The 21,645-nt window shown below is 39.4% G+C and overlaps 6 protein-coding genes and 1 pseudogene across 7 annotated transcripts; 4 read left to right on the forward strand and 3 right to left on the reverse strand.

Moving 5' to 3' along the window:
- Positions 1-1,069: 1,069 nt before the first annotated feature.
- On the forward strand, positions 1,070-1,580 carry LOC119980646. Its single transcript, XM_038823436.1, has one exon. The coding sequence runs from the start codon at positions 1,110-1,112 to the stop codon at positions 1,518-1,520; it is 411 nt and encodes a 136-aa protein (XP_038679364.1). The 5' UTR covers positions 1,070-1,109; the 3' UTR covers positions 1,521-1,580.
- Positions 1,581-1,886: 306 nt separating this feature from the next.
- LOC119980645 (B-box zinc finger protein 24-like) lies at positions 1,887-5,336 on the forward strand. Its single transcript, XM_038823435.1, has 3 exons — positions 1,887-3,421; positions 4,297-4,605; positions 4,813-5,336. The coding sequence occupies exons 1-3, from the start codon at positions 3,239-3,241 to the stop codon at positions 5,041-5,043; spliced, it is 723 nt and encodes a 240-aa protein (XP_038679363.1). The 5' UTR covers positions 1,887-3,238; the 3' UTR covers positions 5,044-5,336.
- Positions 5,337-5,458: 122 nt separating this feature from the next.
- On the forward strand, positions 5,459-6,775 carry LOC119980642 (leucine-rich repeat receptor-like serine/threonine-protein kinase BAM1). The gene has a single exon (XM_038823432.1). It carries the CDS (start codon positions 5,488-5,490, stop codon positions 6,736-6,738), a length of 1,251 nt encoding a protein of 416 aa, XP_038679360.1. The 5' UTR covers positions 5,459-5,487; the 3' UTR covers positions 6,739-6,775.
- Positions 6,776-7,041: 266 nt separating this feature from the next.
- On the reverse strand, positions 7,042-10,139 carry LOC119980644 (protein YIF1B-like). Its single transcript, XM_038823434.1, has 5 exons — positions 9,989-10,139; positions 9,300-9,472; positions 8,604-8,702; positions 8,350-8,501; positions 7,042-7,561 (listed from the first exon to the last, which is right to left on the reverse strand). Exons 2-5 carry the CDS (start codon positions 9,468-9,470, stop codon positions 7,174-7,176), a joined length of 810 nt encoding a protein of 269 aa, XP_038679362.1. The 5' UTR covers positions 9,471-9,472; positions 9,989-10,139; the 3' UTR covers positions 7,042-7,173.
- Positions 10,140-10,154: 15 nt separating this feature from the next.
- Positions 10,155-13,619, forward strand: LOC119980641 (cysteine desulfurase, mitochondrial-like). 2 transcript variants are annotated; one of them, XR_005463923.1, is made up of 2 exons: positions 10,155-11,771; positions 13,484-13,619. XR_005463923.1 is itself a non-coding variant. In XM_038823431.1 (1 exon), the coding sequence occupies exon 1, from the start codon at positions 10,288-10,290 to the stop codon at positions 11,707-11,709; it is 1,422 nt and encodes a 473-aa protein (XP_038679359.1). In that variant the 5' UTR covers positions 10,155-10,287; the 3' UTR covers positions 11,710-12,060. The 2 variants fall into 2 exon arrangements, 1 of the variants encoding a protein (XP_038679359.1); XM_038823431.1 differs by lacking the exon at positions 13,484-13,619 and having other exon boundaries at positions 10,155-12,060.
- LOC119980643 lies at positions 12,902-17,034 on the reverse strand (annotated as a pseudogene).
- Positions 17,035-18,154: 1,120 nt separating this feature from the next.
- Positions 18,155-21,575, reverse strand: LOC119980270 (probable fructokinase-4). The gene is made up of 4 exons (XM_038822904.1): positions 21,091-21,575; positions 19,140-19,472; positions 18,645-18,761; positions 18,155-18,536 (listed from the first exon to the last, which is right to left on the reverse strand). Exons 1-4 carry the CDS (start codon positions 21,496-21,498, stop codon positions 18,408-18,410), a joined length of 987 nt encoding a protein of 328 aa, XP_038678832.1. The 5' UTR covers positions 21,499-21,575; the 3' UTR covers positions 18,155-18,407.
- Between the last annotated feature and the right edge of the window lie 70 nt (positions 21,576-21,645).

The following is a 21,645-nucleotide window of genomic DNA, read 5'->3' on the forward strand; positions in this document are numbered from 1 at the left end:
ATGTATTAGATATGGCTCATTTATATGGTTACTTCTTTTAACTTCAAGACTTGAATCATGACAAGGTTAAAGTACTCTCACACCTTAATAATAATTGTTCGATCTTGGTGACGTATCAAGATGATCGGGTTAGCTTAGGGGGTCCCAAGATGAATTCTCAAAGGAGACACTCCTCAAGACCAGTGTGGAGGATTTTTCCTAGGGATTGACCCCGTTCAATCCATACCCAAGAATTGTACGCTTACCGTTGGGCTTGCCCCGCACAACTTTTTATTTATTTCATGATAATATTTCCGCCTCTCCCCCTAGAACCCATGATGTCTCGATGATAGAAAAGTGAATACCCAACTTATCATCTTTTATATGTGATGAGTTAAATCTTTTAAGATGATTCTTAGGAAGATGAATCTTCTCCTGATTTCTTTATGCTTCTCAATTCCCTATGATATTCGATCACCTAGAATTTTTGAGGTGATACTGCTTGGTGTATCACCAATATGTCTTCTCTTCTTAGGTGAACTATTTGCTAGTTTATCATGTACCATTTGCTCGGCTCAACACCTCAACTATGCCTTGGTCGACAACTCAGTGGTAGCCTATTCAGTACCTCGTATTAAGTCAGCTCGACACTTGGGTGTCACATGTCGTCATTCTAGTAGAGGATGATTTTGACATCATCAATAATATTAAAACATCACTTAAAAAAAGACACGTAGGTCTAAAGCACACAATAATTGATTAACTTACTTGGTTGACATATCAATTTTCTATCCTTGATATAAAATTACTTAGAGCTAATGATGATCACCTTAGTCATATTTCTTTATTAATCATCTCAACACTTTCTATATCTTCTATCAACTATGAATCACAATTAAAATATATCTTATTAAATAGTCATTTGAGAGACCACACATTAGTTCTAAGGTTGATAAATCTTGGGTGCAACCAAAGCCACCAAACAACTTATGGTTCAACTACTAAATAATCTTTTAATTATAGCCTAACCCTTGATTCTATATAAATAATAACATGTAACACTATACAAAGCCTACATTAGGATCATGAACACTCACTACTTTGCCATTCCAACCTCCAAAACCTGCCCCATGATCGTCTCCAATTCGTTCAACTTGTGTCGCGATGGTTCTCTTGAACTTAATCGCGACACTATAACATATAACACATGTACCTGCGGCGGTTATAATCATGGTTATCATTGGGATAATTATGAAAGCCCCTCTAATCGTCCCTATGGACGTGATTATTGGCACTCGAGGAATGCCTTCTTGAAGAGTTACCATTTCTCGGACCAAGATAGCATCAAGGATAATAAGCTGAAGAGATCGTTGAAGGGATTGAACAAGGCTGCCATGGGAGTTGTTCTAGACATCCGCAGAGATATTTCCAGGAGAAGGCCTGGAATTAGGGTTTTCAGGTTTACTTTGGGTTTGCCTTCATCATTTGCTGTTTTCAGTATTAGATGTTTTGCTCCATGGTTTAACAAAAACAAAAGATAATTCAGTTATCTTTTGAATAAAATGTTTAATTAGTAAGATTATCTTTGACCTATGTTCCTTCCTTTGTTGTCTTTATTTTTAAGTTATTTCTTTATTAAATTATGTTTACTGGACTAAATGAAAATCCCAAAATCGTCATAACTACTATATTGGAACAAATTTTAACTTTCGGTTATTAAGTTGCAATGTTTGAACATTCTCTGACGAAAAGTTACATTAACCTCAATTATCTTAATGATAGAAAACGAAAAGTTACATTAACCTTGATTATTGTAAGACTAAAAGTCATTAACATTCCTATGGTTTAGGCCATTTCTAAATGCACCCCTTTCGATTCAAATCGTTAAAAGGACACCCATAAACTTACATTTTTCTCTTGCCAAACCCTTCCATCCAACCTCCATTAAACACACTAACAGAGCTCATGTGACTCGCACGTGAGAGACATCAAAGCGACGTCACTTTGATATGGGACCATTAGAAACCTAAAATATTCCTATTCCCTCCCCACATCTCTATCACTCATTTTATCGAACACCTTACAAGCATGATCCATCTTATATTCTTCTTCCACCGTCTCTCCCTTTTCTTTCCTAATTACGGATTCAAGCCTTTGTTTGCAAACCCGGGAGATCGAATTGTGCTTATATATTAGGGATGGTAGAGTAGTGAAATGGAGAAAACAAGGCTTGCTGGTGTGCCACAAGTCGTGCGGAGCAAATCCTCTTGTTGGTATACCACACTCTTCCCTGTCTGCAGGTTCCGCGCATGGAATACCTTGGCTAAAGTATCGTGGCCAAGAAGCCTAGCATGACATGTGTTCGATGAAATGCCTCAGAGAATAATCTCAAGCGCATGCTTGAAATTTCCAACTGGAAGAGACATGATTGACACATGAAGTTGATTGGTTGCGGGAGATTTGATAGTAATGATTTATGAAGCATACATTTATGGCTGTTTTCTAGTAATGATTTGAGATATTTGAGTAAACAGTATTTTATTTGGGTTTTTCCTTAATTTTATTAAGTTAAAACAGTGTCATTTATGTTTCTCCGCGAATCAAATAATGGTAACAGAGTGTCATTTTACTATTTTAATAGGATGATACGAGAGATCGTTCGGTTGATAATTGACTTGATTAGATATATGGATATTCAAAATTTAATTCCAATTGAAAAACCGTATTTTTGAACTGATATTTCAGATAATAATGGGAGGCATGTACTTAGAAATAGCCTTTATGATAGATACTGACAAGCACAAGGAAGAACCACAACCACGAATGGGGCATCACCCCACCTTTCATTGCTGTAAGAACTCCCTTTCTTGCTTTTGATTCACAAAATCCCTAAGCCTTATCTCCGTGGATTCTCCACCAATCACTTCACTTCCTGTACCTTCCACATGTTTTCTTGCTCACTGTACTAGTTCAATCACACACACTGTCTCTCCTTCCTTGTCTCTATATTTGATCAATCTCTCAAATTATGTTTCTTTTCTTCCTCCGTTTCTTGTCCTGCTCATGATCAAGTGTTCATACCAAAGAGATTGTCGAACCCATTAGACAAAAACCTGTCCAGAACCATTTGTTGTGTTGTTTCTGTGAAAATCTCTCATGTGGGTGTCTCAAATTTATCAAGAAGGTTGAAGGAATACATAGAGAGGTGGGTATCAGTTAAGAGGGCACAGAGATTGAGAAACAGAAAAAGGATTTGATAATGAAGATTCAGTGTGATGTATGTGAGAAAGCTCCAGCCACAGTGATTTGTTGTGCAGATGAGGCTGCTCTCTGCCAGAAATGTGATGTGGAAGTTCATGCCGCAAACAAGTTAGCAAGCAAGCACCAGAGGCTTCTCCTTCAATGCCTCTCCAACAAGCTCCCTCGATGTGATATATGCCAAGTAATGTTGATTTCTTATCCTTCTTCTGATGTAGTTTACTTGATCTATGTGATTCAATTCTGTGTTCTCTAGACTTCTAGAAATGATTATTGGTTTGTTGTTTAGACTTTAGAGTTTGTGACTAGCACTTATGATAGGGATCCCTGCAATTGGTATCTCAGTTATTCCAGTTGCTGTATTGTAGCACTGGATTTCATGTGCATCATGCGACACACGTGGAGTCTATGAATTTACTTGAACCCGTATGTCCAACTCAACAACTAGGATATCAACTGCTGGGATGTTTATCATTTTCGTTGAATGTCTAGAAAATTTGAGGAATGTTTGTGTAGAGCTTCCATGCTAATTTGGGAACTCCATTGGGATTAGATTTTGTCCCCAAATTCTACAAAGCTCACAGAGCACTTCAAGTTCCTAAATTTTCTTTGTGGAGCCATTATTGAATCAAATGTGCAGAAGCTGTTGCCTCACCTTATGCACATTTTGTCCCTATAGCAGATATAGAGATCTATTGCCATTCATATCATTTCCCTCCCTCCATCCATCCTTAGCCCTCAATAGCTCCTGAGTTTACACTTTACATGGCTGGATCTTATCTTATGAGTTCACAAACAAAGTGTTTAGAAGGCATAATAATACCTAAGGAACGTTAGTTTGGTCATTGTAAATTGTATTAGGGCTTCCAGTTCGCCACGCTGTAAATTGGAACTCTGAAGCTTTATAATTGATTGGAAGATAAGTGACAAAGACTTGTCGTCCAGCTGTTACCGTCGCCTTTTTTCGTTGAACCCTAAACTTGTTTAGCTTGGCTGCGTAAATGGATTAGATTTTCTATCCAATATTGCTCACTCTCACATTCATTCATTTGTGTGCAGGAGAAGGCAGCTTTCATTTTCTGTGTTGAAGACAGAGCCCTCTTCTGTAAGGACTGTGATGAACCCATACATTCCGCTGGCAACCTTTCTGCTAATCACCAGCGGTTCCTGGCTACTGGTATTCAGGTAGCTTTGAGCTCTAGCTGCTGCGCCAAGGGTACTGAAAAGAGCAGCTTAGACCCACCACCACCAAATCATAGTTCGAAGCAAACATCGACAAAAACTCCTGTGCAGCCACAATCCAGCTTCACTTCTCCATGGGCTGTTGATGAGTTCTTACAGTTGTCAGATTTTGAATCTTCCGACAAGGTAATAAACATGATTATGCAGAGTACTCTGCATGATATCTATAGCTATTTGTTATAGTAGTACTATTTATTTGTGATCCTAGCAGCCTATGTTACTGAATCAGTGTTGTTTTTATCGGTATAAAAAGCACATTGATGCCCGATCATTGGCTTTCCTTGAGACATTTTCATAATTTCGACTAATAACTCTATTTTTTTTTTCCCTCAGAAAGAGCAACTTGAGTTTGGGGAGTTTGAATGGCTAGCAGACATGAATCTCTTTGGTGAGCAACTTCCGCAGGAAACCTTAGCTGCAGCTGAAGTTCCTCAGCTTCCAATGTCGCAATCAAACAACGTTAGCTCTTACAGACCTCCCAAGTCGAGCATGCCCCTCAAGAAGCCTAGAATCGAGCTCCCAGACGACGATGATGAGTTCTTTACAGTACCCGATCTTGGTTAGACTCAAAACTTTGAGTCTATATTAGTTATGAATCAATAGGTTGATGATGAAACTACGTATTTCCATATGTATGTGTGTATGTATATACATAGACGTATAGATTGTTGCATACGCGTTTACGTATTTACATATAGATTGTTCATTGTTGCATGTATTAAGCATTTTGTGAGTTGCATCCATACCATTTCAGTAGTATATTCTATCCTTTGTAATTCTGGTTCATTTGTTGTGTACTTCTGTTCTAAGTTTCTTTTGTTTTTGAAAGAAAGGTAGGTTGATATTGTTATATTAGACCAAACAACCATCTTCTTATCTTTATTGTAATCCAAGTTCTTGGCATGGCCACAACTATATTCCCCCATGGCAATATAAGGAGCTTTCTGCAACCAAAGCAATCCCAGATATCTGCACAAAATTTGCTCCAGAAAAGAAAAAAAGAAGAAGATGGCCAAGCCATTGCTTTCCATAATCTCCTCTTCACATTCTGAAACCCTAATAATCATCCTCTCTCTGTTTTTGGGGTCATTTGTTCAATCTAAAACGCTGGATTCTGATACCCAAGTTCTTCGCTTGATCAAAAAATCGATCGATCCAACTTCAATTCCATCGTACTCGTACATTGGTAGCTGGGATTTCTCTGTTGATCCGTGTGAGAGCTCAGGAGGCCAGTTTCTGGGGATCTTATGCTCATACCCTTCAGACAATTCAAGTAGTCGAGTAACAGCGATCGATCTTGATCCCATTGGATATGATGGGTTTCTAGCACCAGCAATAGGAAACTTGACAGAACTCACCATCCTTAATCTACATAACAACAAATTCCGAGGGCCAATTCCACCAACCATTTCCAATCTCAAGAAGCTCACAATAATCTCACTCTCGCAGAATTTCTTCACCGGGAGTATCCCTGATGAGATCTCTCAACTCAAGCAACTTCAAAGTATAGATCTATCAGAGAACAACCTCTCTGGTTTCATTCCTGCAAATATCTCGGGTCTGCGCAGCTTGACCTACTTAAGCTTATCAAGAAATTCACTCTCCGGGAGAATTCCTGACCTCTCCGGATTATGGCGGCTCAACATACTGGATATTAGCATCAACCAGTTCTATGGAATTATACCAAAACTTCCAGCAAAGCTACGAACACTTTCTGCAAGCCAAAATGCTATTTCAGGACATATTACACCCATAAGTAGCCTCCAACTACTCAGAAACTTAGATTTGAGTAACAACAGGCTCTCAGGTCCTATTCGTCAAGAAGTTCTCACCCTGCCACAGATCATACGCATTAACATCTCGGTTAACCACTTCACCATCTTTGAACCGATCAGGAATCCTGGAAGAGAGACTCACCTTCAGTTGCTTGATGCTCATACCAACCAGTTGCACGGCCATTTACCTGCAAGCTTGACCATGATTGAAAACTTGACATCAATAAATCTATCTCATAATCAGTTCTCAGGTCCTATCCCCATGGAGTATGGAGAAAAGCTAGGGAGCCCATGGAAAACTTTGTTCCTGGATAACAACTTTCTAACAGGAAATCTTCCACAACGTTTCAGTGACGGTACCATCAAACCTGTAAGGGGCAGCCTCGCAAACAACTGCTTAAGTTGTGCACCTACCATCCCACTCTGCTCTGGAGGCCAAAGACCAGCTTCAGAATGCGTTAGTCGGAATGATGGCAGTCAATAGACTCATCCAGAGTAGTTCATCCTCACTACCAAATAAACTTTACATATATGTTGTCAAATTCTTCCATTCGAAAAAAACTAGTTTATTGTCAAAAAAAATTCAGTTGTGGTAATTTTGAATATGGAGACATGTACAAATTCTAGCATTCATTGATGCAATACTAACATTGAAGGTACTGCCCTAGCCACCAACACCTCCATCCCAAATTTAACCATAGGTTGTTTGCTGAAAATCAAACACCATAAAGTTGAAAAAAATAGCTAAACATTCAAGAACAAAGACAGACAGGCACCAGAGGGCGGATGATGAAATATCAGGAACCATAATTTAACCACTAGATAAATCAACTGAAAGAGCCGAAATTTCTATAATATTCCGAAACTATATGAATACGGATTTCTTTTTTTTCTTAAGCTACAAGAAAGAGTATGCAGTTTAGAAAAGCCAGTTAACAGTAATGTTGCCAAGCCACATGAAAAGTGGGAACTGTGCCAAAGCAATGAAGAGCAACAGATAGTGTTGCTTGCTTGAATCATAACTCCTCACCTCGGCAAAGAGGACTCTCTTCATTGTCTTCACCAAGAAAATACCCATGCATAAGCATGTCCATGGCATCAAAAAGTAGTACGAGTATCTCCATGTAATTTTTCCGAGAACAGCAAAACACAACCCAGTGAAAGCGTACCCAGCATATGCCACCATGTCCAACAAGGGTGCTTCTCCGCCGCCCAATGAGAGTAATGCCACTTTTAGCAACATGACTTGCATAAACCAGCCAAGCAACCCCTTGACAAACAACCAATTAAGAGCTTCTGGGCTAAACCTGAAATCCATCAAAAAAATTAATAAGACGTTCCAATGTTAGAGGAAGAGAGACATAATGAAATACTATGGTAAATTAGTAATATATAACTTTAAATATACAGTTTTCATCTTATGATATTGTGAAACAGATGTGCAACACAAGAAGCGGCAATTTTGAAAATCTAACATGAAAAAAGGTAGAATACAAAATAATACCATCTAGGCGCAGGACACAAATTTACAGTAATTTTAGGGCCACTTGTGCTACAAGGTCCACTCACATAAACAGGACAGAAATATGAGGTCCGTTATAAGCCACTTCGTTATCATATTCACATTTGATAAAGGTAAACAATTCTTATGCACAAGTCTCAATGGGTAGGGTCGAGACAAACAGGATGTAGCAGGCTACAATAATTGTATTTCCGCAATAATTTGTTCCCCATAATTTGTTCTGATGTTGTAGCTGCATTTGGCTATTTTGATGAGAATTTGTCAAATTTCAAGAGTCGGCCACTAAAATGTCATTTTTGCCAGACTGCATAATATTTTTTCTTTGCCCCCTGTATCTAGACAACAGAAACCAATGTGATGAAACAAACCACTATGGTGAACTGTAATAGTGAATCATTTTTAGAGAAAAGAAAGCCAGGATTGAGAAATTTATGAAAGAAAAAAATGTTTTAAAGAATAGTTAGATGTAGACATTGTAAACCAAACCTAGATTACACAGAAAAGCACAAAAAGGCTTCATGTGATCGAAATAAGACTTTAGTTGGGTTTAAAGATGAGATTGAGAAAACTTACTTTCCATTAAGTCCCAAAGACGAGCCAGCAAGAACAACATAAGTTCCAAATGCCATGAATGGAATGTATAGATCTGGTGCATTGATGTCATAAATAGGGGGTTTATATGATAGCCTGCCTCCTACTGGCTCGGTTATACGTGTCCAATGTCCCTGAAGGAAATGAAAGAATATAAAGCAACCCAAAAAAAAAGAACGGATTGTTAACTAGTAAATACTTCAACGAGAAGAAGAAATTTTGCAATCAGCACTTACCCTATGCAAGAACGGAAATAGAACAACCTTCAATTTGTTCCTTACATAGTGGTCATTCACTTGGAAATAGTACTGGGGATCAGAGAAATACCTACTTATCTGTTCATTTCAAATCAATAAGCCAATTAAACCACAAACATTGAACTGTCCTCAGAACAAACATGTAACAGTAGATTTACAACAAACTATAGTCGATTACAGCAACAATTTTATGCCGGAATGTCCGACTGTTTGACGAAAATCAAATAACACATGTTCCATCCAATTAAAAGAAAATCAAGAGGAAGGCAGAGATGACACGACTTCTGGCAAGTGGTAACTAAGATATGTATTTTAAAGCTCCATGCTTATTACAAATTTGTATATTTGAGTCTTATTCGTACTTCAATGACATTATTTCCACTAGAAGTCAAATATTCCCATAAACAAAATCCTTTTTCCTATCCCAGACTCATCACTCAAAATCCTTTCAGCCTTTCTTGGGAATATGGGATTATGAGCATGAAGCCATAAGTATTAATTTGTCCTTAAACAACATCAACAAAAAAAATTAAAGTTTATCATTACGCAAAGAAATACAACCAACCATCCCAGATAGAGGGAAGCTGCACTGACAGTACCCCTTAAAGGCATCTGTATACAAGTATCTTGTATGTAATGAACATATGAAGGTTTCAAAGTTAACATATTACTTACATTACTTTGCACATACTCAGAACTAGATCCCAAAATCTTTTCTCCATATGCACCCAATCCACCTTTGATTAATCCTGAACCAGCTCCATAAAAAGCATTCCCGAATGGATCGGGCTGATTGTTTTTGGGAGGTGTTGGCACCCCAGGCTGGGCGCCAACATTGTTGTACATTGCTGTCATTCCAATGAGATGAAATATATATAGTCAGAAGTCAGAACACAAAAGTTTAACATGTTACCTTCAATTCAATCATTCAGATTTTGGTATAATGGATCCCAATTCTTCTAAATCATATAAAATTATCCCCATTATCAGCAACTTTAACCGGCAATTGAAACAAACATTGAGAATAAAACTAGTTACCCTGGAAAAAATAAAAGAGTATCAGAGAGTAGTACTATACTAGAGCCCCAACCGGGATTTCTTGTCATCAATTTTAAATCACAAGGTAAAAGGTAAACCACTCCCGTCCATACACAAGGTCCCAAATTAATTTTCTTTTAATCAGTTTTTAGATCAGAAGCCTATTCATAGTCGTTAAAATCCGATTCGTATTGTAAGACTCTAGATTTCAGTTGCGATGATTATCAGAGAAATAACCGAATCATACAATACTGAGAAAGCTCTTGAGCGTTGACAGATCTGAAAACAAATCGCCCAAAATTCGAAGAAGAAGATAACATACACACCTGTGAGTGGGAGAGCGCAACTGTTCTTCAGCCGAAGACAAGAAATCCAAGAAAAACCGGAGAGATGGAATTCCCGCGTCTGCGACCAACCTGAGGAAGAACTGGAGAGATGGGATCTGTATGTCGCCGGAAGGAAGAAAGCTCGAAGAAGTGCCTTGGACTTTCACAAACATAAAAGCCCGGCCCACCAGCTGAGGCGGTCAGGCATCAACTCGAAAACGACAAAGGGATTTGCGTTTTAACCTTCCACGTGTCCTACTGCGTGATTCACACCTCCCCTACTCGATAAACCCTCTCCCATGCCCGTATGTATACGCTATCACCGTCTCTCACACAATCAACGGTGCGCCATGGCCTCCAAGCTTTTCGCTGCCGCTCTCCGCCGCTCCACCATCACCACAACAGCCAACCTTTGCATCCGCCCTCTTTCTACTGCTGCAGCAGCTGCCACGTTGGAGCCTCAAGAGGACCCTACGAGGACCGGCATAGTAGTGAAAGGGGTTCAGATCTCCGGGCGGCCACTCTACCTCGACATGCAGGCCACCTCGCCTGTGGACCCGCGGGTTCTCGACGCTATGCTTCCTTACTATGTCTCCCTCTATGGCAACCCACACTCCCGGACTCACCTCTATGGATGGGAGTCGGAGAATGCCGTCGAGACCGCCCGCTCGCAGGTCGCTGACCTGATTGGCGCCTCTCCTAAGGAGATCATCTTCACCTCCGGCGCTACCGAGTCCAATAATATCTCCATCAAAGGAGTGATGCACTTCTACAAGGACAAGAAGCGTCACGTAATCACCACTCAGACGGAGCACAAGTGCGTCCTTGATTCCTGCCGCCATCTCCAGCAGGAGGGCTTCGAGATTACCTACCTTCCTGTTGGCAGCGACGGCCTTGTGGACTTGCAGAAACTACGGGACGCAATCAGGCCTGACACCGGTCTGGTTTCCGTGATGGCAGTGAATAACGAGATTGGCGTGATTCAACCGCTCGAAGAAATCGGAAAAATCTGCAAGGAATTCAAAATTCCCTTCCACACTGACGCCGCTCAAGCTTTGGGAAAGATCCCAGTTGATGTTGACAAATGGAATGTTAGCTTGATGTCCTTGAGTGGCCACAAGATATACGGCCCTAAAGGCGTTGGTGCTCTGTACATAAGGCGGCGGCCTCGTGTTCGGGTGGAGCCCCAAATGAGCGGCGGAGGACAAGAGAGAGGTTTAAGGAGTGGAACTGTGCCTACCCCGTTGGTTGTTGGGTTTGGTGCTGCTTGCGAGATTTCAGCCCAGGAGATGGAGTATGATGACAAGAGGATTGGGGCCTTGCAGGAGAGACTGCTGAATGGAATTAGGGCTAAGCTAGACGGAGTTGTGATGAATGGGAGCACTGAGAGTCGATACGCAGGGAATGTGAACCTATCATTCGCATATGTGGAAGGAGAGAGCTTGTTAATGGGGCTAAAGGAAGTGGCTGTGTCTAGTGGGAGTGCATGCACCAGTGCAAGTTTGGAGCCCTCATATGTTTTGAGGGCTCTTGGAGTGGATGAGGATATGGCTCATACCTCAATTAGGTTCGGTATTGGGAGGTTCACCACGGAGGAAGAAATCGATAGGGCAGTCGAGCTCACAGTGAAGCAGGTAGAGAAGTTGAGAGAGATGAGCCCACTCTATGAAATGGTAAAGGAAGGGATTGATATCAAGAAGATACAATGGACGCAGCACTGATTGACTGAAGGGTTAAAGCTAAGCATTTGTATAAGGGAGGCAGCCACCCTTCCATCATCCAGGTTTCTTTCTTGTACACATCCTCCAGTGTTTGGATTGTCTTAGTGTGTAATCTATGTTTGGTCTTCTTTTCTAGATAGGGTGAACAATATTTTGACAATAGGAGGAACAAGAGTGCTTTTGTTTGAAATAATGTTGAGAAATATGTTTGTCGTTGAAATCGAACATTGGACATGCATATGCCTAACCCATTCAATTGTCAATCGAGCCATCTCTCGTTGGTGCTTTGATGTAGGTTTAAAAGACACTTTGTGGTGTTAAATTATTATGTTGTTGGCTTGTGGTCAGCTACCACTTTTTGCTATTTACTTGATGATTTGCATCCATAATTGTGACAGATGAATTTGCCTTCAATTTAAATTGTTTTACACTAGCTGATGTTAACAAACTCTTTCCAAAGTATTCTCTTTCTGCTAACAAAGGAGGTGTGTGAGAGTCTTTCCGTTCATTCCGAATTACTACTCAAATTGGTGAGAAAAGAAAAGAAAAGAAAAACTAGGGATGAATGTTGTTTGCAAAGCTGAAATTTTGTCTATGGATTTGATTCATTTAATAACTAGCATCTAGTTCTTGAGATTGCTTATTTAATTTGGAGAGCATTAAGATGATAATATCAGCATCATAACTAGGACATCACTAAGATTATCATGATATGAGGAGCATCATAGCTAAACCAATAAGAGGATTTTGCATGCTTGATTGCTTGTTAATACTCTGTCTGTTTTGCTGAAAATAAAAGAAAAAAAAATCAATCATAAATGGGGGAGAACAACATCTTATGTTTAACAGAGAATGAAACCCATGTTGGAATCGGCTTCTTTTTTTTTTTTTCGGTTAGAATCAGCCGGTTCCTGATTTAATCGGTCGATTTGGACCGAAACGAAAGAAGAATTTCATCTACAAGTTTAACTCATATGCAGCCCGCTTCTTTTTGAGTGTAAAGTATTGTCAAACCAAAATATCCAAGAAGCATTACCTTTCCCTATAAGACTAAAAGAGGGAAAGACTAAAAGCTATGAGACATTGTTTGTTTATTGGAATATGTAGATATATGTAGATATAAACTGAAGTGTATAAGAAACAAGAGATATATATCGAACACCTGGTCCCTGTGGGTTGCAAATTATAGCCACACTTTATCCAATAGACAGCTTTTCTACGACTATCAATAACAAAACTTGTATTAGTATATTGGTTCAAGCATTTCTATGTTATTTCTATGTTATTATGAGTATTATGAAGTATGGAATTTTTTAATTATTATTTGTATTTAATAAATATATATTTAACAATTTATTACATTGAAACGGTTCGAACGCGATCCAACTCTGGTTGAATCATTAAACTATGAACCAGTAAATTTTTTGGTGCCATGACCGGATGACCGGTCGGATTTATACAATATTGTTGTTTAGAACAGTAGCTTTGAAATTTTTTTAAGAAAATTAGGAAAAAAGGGCCATTGATCCCCGTTGATTAAAGTGAGGACCTCGGATGTGGTTGGAAGTGCAGGAATGGCTCCCTTTTTGGTAGTTGTAATGGCACCACATCCATTTGCAAATTTGAGTATTTCCCTCAGCCTTGCTTCGTCCTGAAATCAAATTTTGGTAATGTATCAGTCTATATATATATGTAGCAGCAAAGATTGTTAATCTGGTCTTATTGATGAATGTGGTGATTGATTGATCACAATGGTTAATTACCTCAATTACAGATTGGTCATCAACTATCTGGGATAATAAGGCTCCAACGAATGCATCACCTGCTCCTGTTGTGTCTACAGCTTTGACTTGGAAAGTATCGACATGCCCATGAAAGTACTTTATTTGTGCAATATCAACAATAAGAATTAGAAAATTTTACATGACTATGAAAACATTTAGACTTAGTGAACCAAATATAAGAGTCTCTTCATGTTGAAATCATCAAAGAGAACAAGCATAGATGTTAGATATATAATACCACATCGTTTGGATAACACCAAACGATGTCGTTTATAAGAAAAACTCAAACTTCTCTCAATCAACAAAGTCTCTTTTCTCGACTCAAGTATTGTTAAGTGATATCGTTCAAGTATTGTAAAGTGATATCGTTCAGAAGAATAAATATTTGTTGATTTGGGTGCACTCTGATTTATGATAAGGAATCAGAGATAGGTTTCAGTCCTATTAGACGGACCTCTACCTGTCCAGTATCCACTTCCTATTAGACGGACCTCTACCTATCCAGTGTTGTGCGGGGGAGTGTTAGACTTATCAAAATTCTCGGGTATTGCATAATCCAGTCCACAAGTGCGGGGGAGTGTTAGACTTATCAAAATTCTCTGTGATTTATGATAAGGAATCAGAGTTAGGTTTCGGTTCTGTTAGACGGGCCTCTACCTGTTCAGTGTTCACTTGTTGGGTATGACATAATCTAGTCTACAAGTGCGAGGGATTCCTATCAGACGGACCTCTACCTATCCAATGTCCACTTGTTGGGTATTGCATAATTCAATCCACAAGTGCGGAAGAGTGTTAGACTTATCAAAATTCTCGGGTATTGCATAATCCAGTCCACAAGTGCGAGAGAGTGTTAGACTTATCAAAATTCTCTCTCTGATTTATGATAAGGAATCAGAGTTAGGTTTCGATTCTGTTAGACTTATCAAAATTCTCGGGTTTTGCATAATCCAGTGTTGTGCGGGGGAGTGTTAGACTTATCAAAATTCTCGGGTATTGCATAATTCAGTCCACAAGTGCGGGGGAGTATTAGACTTATCAAAATTCTCTGTGATTTATGATAAGGAATCAGAGTTAGGTTTCGGTTCTGTTAGATGGGCCTCTACTTGTTCAGTGTTCACTTGTTGGGTATGACATAATCTAGTCTACAAGTGCGAGGGATTCCTATCAGACAGACCTCTACCTATCCAATGTCCACTTGTTGGGTATTGCATAATCTAATCCACAAGTGCGGAAGAGTGTTAGACTTATCAAAATTCTCGGGTATTGCATAATCCAGTCCACAAGTGCGGGAGAGTGTTAGACTTATCAAAATTTTCTCTGTGATTTATGATAAGGAATCAGAGTTAGGTTTCGATTCTGTTAGACGGGCCTCTACTTGTTCAGTGTTCACTTGTTGGGTATGACATAATCTAATCTACAAGTGCGAGGGAGTATTAGACTTATCAAAATTCTCTCATCAACATAGAAGAACAAAGTTTTACGAGCCCGATTCTGGGTATGAAATAATCTAGTCTAGAAGTGAGAGGGAGTATTAGACTTATCAAAATTTAGACTTATCAAAATTCTCTCATCAACATAGAAGAACAAAGTTTTACGAGCCCGATTATGGGTATGACATAATCTAGTCTAGAAGTGCGAGGGAGTATTAGACTTATCAAAATTCTCTCATCAACCTAGGTTGTCAAGAAAAACAAAGTCTTACGAGCCCGATATATTCGCAACGAATCGTTAAACTCAAAGCCAACTTTAATAATAGAAGAAAACAGATGAATTGAATTGAACATACCTTGGTGTAGTATCTACACCCCTTCTCACCAAGAGTGACCAAAAGAAGTTTCAAGTTGGGGTGCCACAGAGACAAAGCAGCCGCATCATCAATTTTGTCACTCTCAGTCAAGAACTCCAGCTCAACATCACTAACCTTGATCACATCCGCCTTGTCCCAGATGCTCATTATCTGCTCACGCGCCTCCGCCGGTGAGGGCCACAACGGTAGCCTCAGGTTTGTTTGGGTCATAAGAGAGCAGTGCACCGGCCTTTTTTGCGGCCGCCATTGCCTTCATATGTGCTGATCTGCATGGCTCCACAATCAAGCTTATTGATCCGTAATGGAACACCTTCGCCTGTTCAATTCAAATCATGGCTCTACAATCAAGCTTATCGATCTATTTTACACGATATTTTAAATACGGATAATGCTTGAGACCCTCAAAAAATGACCAAAAAATCCACATTTAATGTGGATTGTTGGATGTGAAGTATGCCCTATATGTGTTTTTGATCAATGACTATTTTAATTCCACAATAAATTTAAGGGTATTTTGAGGTCACAAAATTGAGGATTTAGCATTGTCATTTAAAATTTAAATACTGGGTTGAGCTGATTGGGTCAACTGGTTGAATCGGGTTGTGATGGACTGGACAAAAATTGGTTGAACCAACCAAAATGCGAATCGGTTTATACATATTTTTTTAAAAAATAATTTTTATAATTAAAATTAACCTTTTGGTTTATAGATAAATAAAATAAAATATTATCTAATACCTGAAGTGTCCAAAAAGAATCCTCAAGTGTATATTTTAATAATGACTTTCACGAGAACTTCAAACTTTATTTCTCTCACAGACGGATGAACATGACCGGTATAATTTCGATACCGACATTTAAAACACTAGAATTTTACGCGATCACGAGGTTTGGCGCTCGTTTCTAACTATATAAATACTAATGCATATTTAAATAAGAGACCCACTATAAGTGACGTGGTAAGATCATAGACCGGAGATCAATAATCACAAAATTATAAGACGAGGATTAAGAATAAAATAAACCAGTCACATACGGATCTAATGAGCTCGAGATTGAGCTCTTCGGGGGTCAAAAGCATGTCGGCGCTAGGATTCCTATAGAACATGAACTCATGCTCTCCGTCGGCACACAGAGTGACGAACGCTAACGCAGTGCGAGCTCCTTCATCGAAGCTGATCCCCTTCGTGCTAACACCGTTCTCATCGAGGATCTCGGCGAGCATGTGGCCGAACTCGTCATCGCCTAGCTTACCGACGAAGGCGGCACGACCGCCGAGCCTAGCGACGGCGATTGCAACATTAGCCGGTGCGCCACCGGGAGCCTTGAGAAATCCTGGTGCCTGTGCCAGTGAGACGCCGGAAACCGTCGGCACAAAATCGATCAACATCTCGCCGAAGCTGACGACGAGGGAGCCAGTGGAGTGGCTAGCCTTTGAAGCCATTGATTTGGTAATTCTCAACTGAGAGAAGGATAATAGAGATATGACAATAGAGAGCAAACTATCTAATCTTGGAATGGTTAATAGATGAAACGATGTTGAGGATATAAACATACATACATACATATATATATATATATACACACATACATACATATATATATATATATAGGTTGTAGAGAGATCTTGGTCGTTAATCTCGCTAAAAAGTATGATGATCCATACTGGTTTTTCTCTAGTTAGTGATTACAATCTATGATTCTTTGTCCTTGGAGTGGTTTTGAAGGCCTACAAACCTTATCTAACAAGAAATGCCTATCTTTTGTCATGTTGATTTTTTTTAAATGTTAATAGTACTTCCAAGAAAGATTGGAATTGAACCTTTTGTTTGGAATGGGATCTTTCAAAGAAGGATAGAAGGAAATATAAACAATGGGTCGTTAACTGAGATGATGAATATCCCGATAATTCTTAACACAAATGGGAAGGTCGTGAGTAGTATCATAGGTGCTTTCATTATCGTGATTTGTAAGATGAACCCTTACTTAGCCAACATATTCAAATTAAGCAAAACAATAGTGATGTTCTACATTTGTTCGACGAAAATGCATAGCTAACTCCATACGTCTAACTAAAAAATTCTCTCTTCGAACAACCTTTCGTTCTTCTCATTATGGGTATTTCTTCCTCTAATTCGTTCCTGTCGATCAAAGAATACTCTATAATAATTTGCTTCAATAGAAATCTATCGAAATCTTTTTTTCTTCTTTTAATATTCAGTAACTATTCTTTTTTTCCCTTTGTGAAACTATATGGAATTCTTTTGAACTTGTGCCATACTCTTTTGTTAAAAGAGATGATTCCTAATACACACACAGACTTTATCAATCAATTATTGGCTGGCTGTCGAACAAATCTATAGCTTTGAAAATAGTTTTAGAAATATAATACTTATATAAAATTAGGCATAGATAAATAAATAGAAATTTATATTTCTGTTCTTTATTTATTGTGAAAATTTTCTTTCATATTCTTTTTGGAGGAATAATACTTCTTAATTGGTGAAAGGTACTGAGTTCGATTCTCACTAGAAGTTTTCGCGACCACATTGAACTTTGACCCAACTTACCGACTATTGTACACGTGGGTCTGATGACATGAATTTAGGCACATATCGAATGTTCTAAGAGCAAGCTCATATATTGTCATTCTCGATTACTAGAAAAAATGTAATGTTAACATCAAATGTTATCTTTAATATTGTTGAGAATTGTCTACACATGAGAACACGTAAGGTAAGGGAGGTCCCGAGGGCGTGGTCGGAAGACCTCTCCGATACTCAAGTTAGCAAGCTATCAACGGAGAGTACTCGGTGTTCAGAGCTCTCACTACTGTAAAGCATGCAAGTTGGAGTAGTTCTTCCAATGGATTTTCATTTTATTTTCCCTTAAATTATGTATTGCAACATATAAAGCTCTGGACCATTGACCTTTCAGAAATGCCCAAATCAAAATTTATTCAGTTAAACGAAAACCCACGAGTTTTCAATCACTAAAAGAGACTCAAAAGCCCCATTGACTAGCCAGAAGAGAAAAATAGAGAGAAAAGATAAGGTTTAAGAAGAATAGCTTTAAAAAAACGGAAAAAGAAGAAGAAGAAGAAGCATCTAAGCCCCTTTGACTAAATTGAGGACCTCGGATGCGGTTGGAAGAGCAGGAATGGCTCCCTTCTTGGTAGTTGTAATGGCACCACATCCATTTGCAAATTTCAATACTTCCCTCAGCCTTGCTTCGTCCTGAAATCAAATTTTGGTAATGTATCAGTATTATATATATATATGCAGCAAAGATTGTTAATATGGTATTTTATATGTGGTTATTGATTGATCACAATGATTAATTACCTCAATTACAGATTGGTCATCAACTATCTTGCATAATAAGGCTCCAACGAATGCATCACCTGCTCCTGTTGTATCTACAGCTTTCACATGGAAAGCATCTACTTGCCCATGGAAGTTCTGTTTTTGTCCAAAATCAACAATAAGATTATATAGATTTTGATCCAACACACAAAGCTTTGAAGAAAGAGTTAAATACAGTTTTACTCAATCAAATGAGCACATCAGTCGTACAAATCTCAGGGTGTTTTGTCCCAGTTACTCCACATGTGGAGATGGATGCACACGATTTTATATGGACAATGTGAGACCTACGATTTCACATAAATCATGTGAGTCCATCTCAACATTTGGGATAGCTAAAATAGGAATCAAAATCAATTAATTAAATGGAAGCCACCATAAATCAAAGAATTTAGCAGTAAAAATTATAGCCTACATGAGAACTCAAAGAGAGAGACCATAGAAGGAAACAGAGCGGAATTGAATTGAACATACCTTGGTGTAGTATCTGCAACCCTTCTCACCAAGAGTGACCAAAAGAAGTTTCAAGTTGGGGTGCCACAGAGACAAAGCATCCGCATCATCAATTTTATCACTCCCTGTCAAGAACTCCAGCTCAACATCACTAACCTTGATCACCTCCGCCTTGTCCCAGATGCTCATTATCTGCTCACGCGCCTCCGCCGGTGAGGGCCACAGCGGCAGCCTCAGGTTCGGGTCGTAAGAGAGCAATGCACCGGCCTCTTTTGCGGCCTCCATTGCCTTCAGATGTGCTGATCTGCATGGCTCCACAATCAAGCTTATCGACCCGTAATGGAACACCTTCGCCTGTTCATTCAAAAAGACTCCAATCAAAACAATAACAACTTAGATTATTAAGTTATGGAACCACTTAGCACGCATAAGGTAGTCTACACATTTTAACCCCTTGCGATATCCTAGTTGATAATCTCTCCAAACTTAAGATATAAAGAATCTTGTAAGAGTTGGATGCTAATCTGATATAGCTATTTCGAAGTGGTTTGTTATATGTCTAACCTAGTAAGCTATCATGCTTGGTTATATCTGCAAGCTTAGGACATAAAGAATCTCGTGAGACTTCAATGCTAAGCTACGTAGCTATTTCTGAGTGATTTGCTCTATATCTCGAGCCTGTCAAATGGAGAAAATATTCAGTGGTTGCCGCACACCACGTCATTATGCTGACGTGGTGCGCATGCACCACTGAATAATTGACATGTGGAGGGATGAATCCTAATCAATTATTTTTTCACTTTTTTTCCCTTGTCTTTTCTCTTACTTTTATCCTTATCTTCCTGTCAAGGGAAACAAAGCCTTCTCTTACTTTCATCCTTCTACGAAATGAATTTAAAAGTGACAAGAGGGTTCTATTGACTTGTTTGCTATGGTTCTTTTTCTTAGATTTTGCTCATGGCGACTAATTAATCTCGAATAAACAATAATTAATTAACCGGATAGAAATATTATAGTTGAGAGGCGGTGGTGTGAAATCTAGCGTTCTCTTGCTCTCGTTACTTCAATTCACCGAATGGGTTTGGAAGAGGTTTTGGATTTGGATCTAGATCTAGATCTGGTAATGGCTCAGGATATGGTTAGAAGAGAGAGAACTGGGTTTGGATTTGGAACTCGAAATACTTCATAAGTTGAAAGCCGGAAAAAAAAAAGTGTAAAGGGTGCATGAATTCAACCATGGACTTGAAAATTGAGACTGGAAAAATGGATCTGAGGTTGAGTTGATAAGAGAGAGAGGAAAGAGATGGAGAGAGGAAAGAGAGGGAGAGGAGAGAGGTTGTGGATATGAGTTGAAGTGATAAGAGAGAGAGGAAAGAGGGGAGAGAAATCGTGCAGAGTAAAATTAGATTTTAAGTCATGTACATGTGTCAATCATTCAGTGGTGCATGCGCACCACGTCAGCATAATGACGTGGTGTGCGGCAACCACTGAATATTTTCTCTGTCAAATGGGTTTGCACGTGCCCAATCCAAAGGCTAGGTCTAGTGAGTTATGGTTACCAAAAAAATTAGTCTACACAAAGTCAAAGTTGGATGTAACCAAATTTTTTTTAAATAATTGAAAAACAAATATTAAAAGTATCCGGACAGGGACATGTATGCTGAATTGCTGACATGGCAGATAGCAAATAGGCGGGAACATGCTGGCCGTGAGCCCGCGACGGTAGCACCTCTGCCACTCCGGTGATCGACAGCCAACCAATCGGAATTTCTTACAACAAGGGATGTGGACCCCATCACAAGAGATCGAATATCCGACTTGTGTAATCACCGGTGACCTGCTCAGATCTGTTTTACACGATCACAGAGATCCGGCGGTCGTTTTTTATACGTGGTAAGATCACAGACCGGAGATGAATAATCACAAAATCATAGAACAAGGATTAAGAAGGAAAGAAATCTGAGTGACATACGGATCTAATGAGCTCGAGATTGAGCTCTTCCGGCGTCAAGAGCATGTCGGCGCTAGGATTCCTGTAAAACATGAACTCACGCTCTCCGTCGGCGCGTAGAGTAACGAACGCTAAGGCAGTGCGGGCTCCTTGATCGAAGTTGATCCCTTTCGTGCTGACACCGTTCTCATCGAGGATCCCGGCGAGCATACGTCCGAACTCGTCATCGCCAAGCTTACCGACGAAGGCCGCATGACCTCCGAGTCTGGCGACGGCGATTGCAACATTAGCCGGTGCGCCGCCTGGAGCCTTGAGAAATCCCGGTGCCTCCGCCAGTGAGACGCCGGAAACCGTAGGCACAAAGTCGATCAACATCTCTCCGAAGCTGACGATCAGAGAGCCACTGGACTCGCCGGCCTTTGAAGCCATTGATTTTGATGATTCTCAATTGATAGAGAGAGATGATAGAGAGGAAGATCAGAAGAGAACCAAACCTGTATGTTAGAGGGGTTTATATACAGCGATCTTGAAATTCAGAGTTGTAAACAAAAAAATAAAAATAAATTATGATTATCA

Source organism: Tripterygium wilfordii, chromosome 16 (assembly GCF_013401445.1).
Source record: "Tripterygium wilfordii isolate XIE 37 chromosome 16, ASM1340144v1, whole genome shotgun sequence".
Classification (NCBI taxonomy): Eukaryota; Viridiplantae; Streptophyta; class Magnoliopsida; order Celastrales; family Celastraceae; genus Tripterygium; species Tripterygium wilfordii.